The sequence below is a fragment of the Vollenhovia emeryi genome, unplaced genomic scaffold (genome assembly GCF_000949405.1).
Source record: "Vollenhovia emeryi isolate VEMERY1.0 unplaced genomic scaffold, V.emery_V1.0 DF941878.1, whole genome shotgun sequence".
In the NCBI taxonomy this organism is placed as follows: domain Eukaryota; kingdom Metazoa; phylum Arthropoda; class Insecta; order Hymenoptera; family Formicidae; genus Vollenhovia; species Vollenhovia emeryi.
In genome coordinates this window covers 1-4,487 of record NW_011964488.1, presented here as the reverse complement: position 1 = coordinate 4,487, position 4,487 = coordinate 1, and the positions used below count along the sequence as shown (strand labels likewise).

Below are 4,487 nucleotides of genomic sequence, written 5' to 3'. Positions count from 1 at the left end.
TGGAAGGGGCGAGAGGGGGAGAGTGGGAGGGGGTGGGGCGCGCGCAGCGCGCCGTGCTAAAGACACTTGCAACTGGTTCGTTAAAGATATAAGATTTAAGCCTGCTACAGACTGCACGCAGCAAGCAGCAAGCGTCGAGCAGCAGCCAATCAACGAAGAGATATTTTCTACGCCACTGCTGACGCTTCCGTAAAATTCAACAGTGTTGGATTTTGGGCGAGCAGCGAAGCAGCGGAGAAAGTATCTAACTCAAGCTGACCTAAGTTAACCTTCATGTTCTTGTCGGCGTCTCTTGGTGAACCTTCTGGTCGGCGTCTCTTCTGAACTTGTGTAAAATATTATAATGGAAGAAGAACGAGAATATTTCGTAAGTAACATAGTTCACATGCAACAATAGACATTCAAGAATTCAATAATAAATATAAAATAATTATTTTTAAAGAATTACGTGTTATATCAAATTATAACGAACTGTCACTTGTCTAATTTTTAATATTTTAATTCTCGGCAAAATCAAGAATAAAATCATGTGAATAATGTGCACATTATTGATCATGCACTTGAAATGTTTTATTTATTCCGTTTCAGCTATGTGGAAGCTGCGGCAAGGAAATGCCAGATGAATTTTGTCGTGACTGTGGATTTATAGGCGATAATGACGACTTGGATCCAGACAATGAGTATAGTTTGGAAGAATTGCTCATTAGCGAAGTACATAGGAGACGTGAGCTATGGGATATTACCTGTGATGTTAAACTTCGAGGACCAGTGTCACAGTCAAAAGCATGGGCTGCTGTTGCTGAGGCTCTTAGTGCGTATATTATCAATCTTATGTATCGTTGCTTTGTAATGAAATTTAGTAACACTTTTTCCAATATAGATATCGAACCTGAACGTGCAAAAAAACGGTGGAAAACATTGCGCGATAGGTATGCGCGAAAATTGGCGGAACAAAAAGCATATGTGCCATCAGGCAGTGGTACATCTGCTGTGCCACCTGAGGAAAAATGGCAGTTTTTCAAATGCCTTGAATTTTTGAAACCAATGATTGGCTACAGAAAGTAATAACTATATTATTCTGGGTTTTCTGTTTTATTAAATGTACAGCTTGTTATGTTTCTTCTTTATTTTACAGGACTACCACTAACAAGAGCTTACTTTTTGGAAGTGGTTCAAAAACATCATTACCTTCTTTTTCTGCAGCCAATGAAAATTTAAATATTTCAAGAACATCATCACCTTCTATCTCTGCAGCAAATGAAAATGTAACTGGGTCAAGAGCATCATCACCTATTTTTCCAGCCAATGAAAATTTTTCAAGATTTTCTACACCGTCGCCTACCACCACTGAAAGATTTGGTACCGTCATTACATTCTTACAATGATATTAGATTTATAGTTACAAATTTTATATTATTTTTTTATCCGTAGGTAAAACAAAAAAACGCAGACTAAATAGTGCCAGTTCAATTGACACAGGCTTTGAAAGCAACTTACTGGAAGCACTTAATCGGCCACCTCCTCCTCCTCAAGATGATATTGACTCCTTCTGTTCGTTCTTGGCAACACGTTTGAGGAAACTTGAACCCCGACTATACAAATATCTTTCTCATACTATTATGAATGAGTTGATCAAGACCGAATTGCAACAACAAGAGGAGTACGATGAAGAGTATTACTAATATTTTATGATAATATTCGATCAGTTTGTTTTGCGCGAAAAAAATTGTACATTTCAGATATTTTCTTTCCAGTCAGTTAATTTCAAGATATTCTCTATAAATAAATATATGATTTTTTCATGACAATTTGTACATAATTACATACTATGTGAATGAAGGATTCTTTTATTATTGTAGCTTTTTGTGCATACTATTATGCATAATGTGGTCGGATACTTTATAAAATTCTGAAGTATTAGGCTGATATTTCATGTCTCGTACAGCAAAGATTTTAAGCCTGTTAATCGGATATAGGATAGAGAGATTAGAGAACTTCAATTTCTTGCAGCCAATCAACAGACTTAAAATCTTTGTCGTAAGCTATTACGTTGCTTTGTACTCTGACCCTTAAATGACAGTACTACATCAATGAACATTTTAGGTCTATTATTTATAGCTGAACTGGCTGCACTAGTTCAAAGTTTATCTTTCTCCTTCCAGTGTGGAGGGAAAAAGATGAATTCTCCTGTTGTTACAATCTAAAATGGTATATTATACAATATTTTGTTTTCTTTTTAAATTGTTTACAGACAATCCATGAGATGAGACCACCTTATTATCAGGACAAAAGAAATAAAACATGTTCCTAATATTTTATACCATTGCTTCAATAAAATATATATTTTAAAAGAACCATATAAAATATGCGTACAATATCTTACTAGACCTAGAAGATTGACTCAATTTATAAATATTTAGGTATCTTATAGTGCAAGAAAAAATTGTCGGAAACAAAGACGATATCGGGTTCGACCTATAATTCGTGAGCGAATTATCAAGGTGATGACCATCATCTAATAAATGAGATACGACTAGTGGATCAAGAAGCACACTTCCAAAATTGTCGAATAAGTGTAGCAAAATGTGATAATTTATTGCAACGCGTGCCTGAGATCCCACTGCCAAGGAACGGTACCTTCGTTTAAAAAATAGTCTTTAAATTCATTTCGCCTCTCGGCAGCGTAGCGAGAATGCGCTTGACCTCCAGCACGCCCAACTCTATGAAAGGCTGTATTATCCAAGTCCATTTGTCGCCATTGTCCTTCAACGATGTCACCATTGCGGGCTACAGAATCCCCAAATAATGGAGGACAGTATGCTGGCTCCGGCAATAAAAAGTTGTGGAGTACTACAGCTGCTTTTACTATTTTTTCGGCCGTTTCAAGAGATGCTGTTATTGGTCCTTAAAATATGCGAAATCGTGCAACCATGATTCCAAAGGCATTCTCAACAACTCTTCTCGCTCGACTTAGACGATAGTTAAATATTCTTTGTTCTTCAGTTATACTTCTTCCTGGATAGGGTCTTAATGTAAATTTATTTAACTGAAATGCTTCATCAGCCACGATCATATATGGAAGAGATGGTCCATTAATATGAAGTGGCGATGGCAATGGAATATTTAGTTGTTCTTGGTGAAATTTTTGGCCCATTACAGAGTTTAAAAAAACTCCACCATCACTATGGCGACCTTGAGCACCAATATCGACGAGCATGAATCGGTATGAAGCAGACGCAATGGCCATCAGTACAATACTGTGAAATCCTTTATAATTGTAGTACATTGAGCCAGCATTGCTTGGACACTAAAACAAAAAATATCCAGTATATTTATATTTTTAAATCGGCTATTATATTTTTACAATGGCGTCACAGATGCCTTTTAACAATTCATGGATTGTTTTCTGACATACCTTGATCGCCACATGTTTGCCATCGATAGCACCGATGCAATGAGGGAACTGCCAACAGTCGTTAAATTCAGCAGCTATTCTTTTCCAGTTTTCGTCTGAAGGCTCCAACAGTTCATCCTGTAACACTTCCCACAGTGCATCACAGGTTTCTGATACAATTTGTGAAACTGTACTTCTCCCTATTCGATAGGCATAAGCCATTGAACTCATTGCATCTCCAGATGCTAAATAGCTTTGAATAAAAAGTCAAAAGTAAAACCAATATCAAACTAATGCTATTTGCATTAATACAAGAAACTTTTTCGAGGCTTTTCCTTCTCTTGAAGAATAATACAAGAAACACTCACCGAAGGGTTACATACAATCTGTCTCTGGCAGATATAGGCTCTCTGAAATTTGTAAACTGTTTTTCAATTAATGGTTGCACCCGCTGCAATAAACTATCAAATTTTGCTACACTCATTCGACAATATTGGAAATGTGCTTCTTGATCCACTAGTCGCATCTCATTTATTAGATGATGACCATCACCCTGATTAATTCGCTCACGAATTATAGGCCGAATCCAATATCGTCTTTGTTTCCGACGATTTTTTCGTTGGCGACAAATATATAATATTGCTAATATAATTAACTTCCGTCTGCGTTCTAAATATTCAATTTCGTTGTACATTGCGCGCTTTTATACAAGGCTTTTATAGGCTATGTTTATGTCGACGCGTGCGGCAGCGTCAGGCAGCGTGCGGTCAGTGTGAACCGTCACGAAACAACCAGCAAGCAGCAAGCGCTCGCTGCTCGACGCTTGCTGCTTGCTGCGTGCAGTCTGTAGCAGGCTTTAGACTCCATCATTTTTCTCGAAAATTATTACTCAAAGACACTTATACATTCTTTGAATTGTATATGGTGTCAGAAACTTTCCACGTGAGGCCATCCTAAACGTACATGATATCGTGAACTACATAGCATTTGCGAAACTTATTTTCGGTAATTATGCATAAAAGGGGCCTCCTCTCCGATTTGCTTCATTTTTAAATATGTTGTTGGGGATGTCTTCCCGAGTCATTTCATATAT

General features: G+C 37.2%; 1 protein-coding gene across 1 annotated transcript; it reads right to left on the bottom strand.

Moving 5' to 3' along the window:
* Positions 1-2,593: 2,593 nt before the first annotated feature.
* On the bottom strand, positions 2,594-3,920 carry LOC105570769 (putative nuclease HARBI1). Its single transcript, XM_012028213.1, has 4 exons — positions 3,763-3,920; positions 3,416-3,647; positions 3,010-3,307; positions 2,594-2,904 (listed from the first exon to the last, which is right to left on the bottom strand). The coding sequence occupies exons 1-4, from the start codon at positions 3,918-3,920 to the stop codon at positions 2,594-2,596; spliced, it is 999 nt and encodes a 332-aa protein (XP_011883603.1).
* Between the last annotated feature and the right edge of the window lie 567 nt (positions 3,921-4,487).

Bases quoted from the DNA above. Each gene is read 5' to 3' on its own strand.
- LOC105570769 (XM_012028213.1), bottom strand. From the start codon at position 3,920: ATGCGACTAGTGGATCAAGAAGCACATTTCCAATATTGTCGAATGAGT. The intron at 3,308-3,415 runs GTATGTCAGAAA...TTTTTGTTTTAG, and splicing joins GCAAACATGTGGCGATCAAG to TGTCCAAGCAATGCTGGCTC. The intron at 2,905-3,009 runs GTATAACTGAAG...GCATATTTTAAG, and splicing joins AAGACCCTATCCAGGAAGAA to GACCAATAACAGCATCTCTT.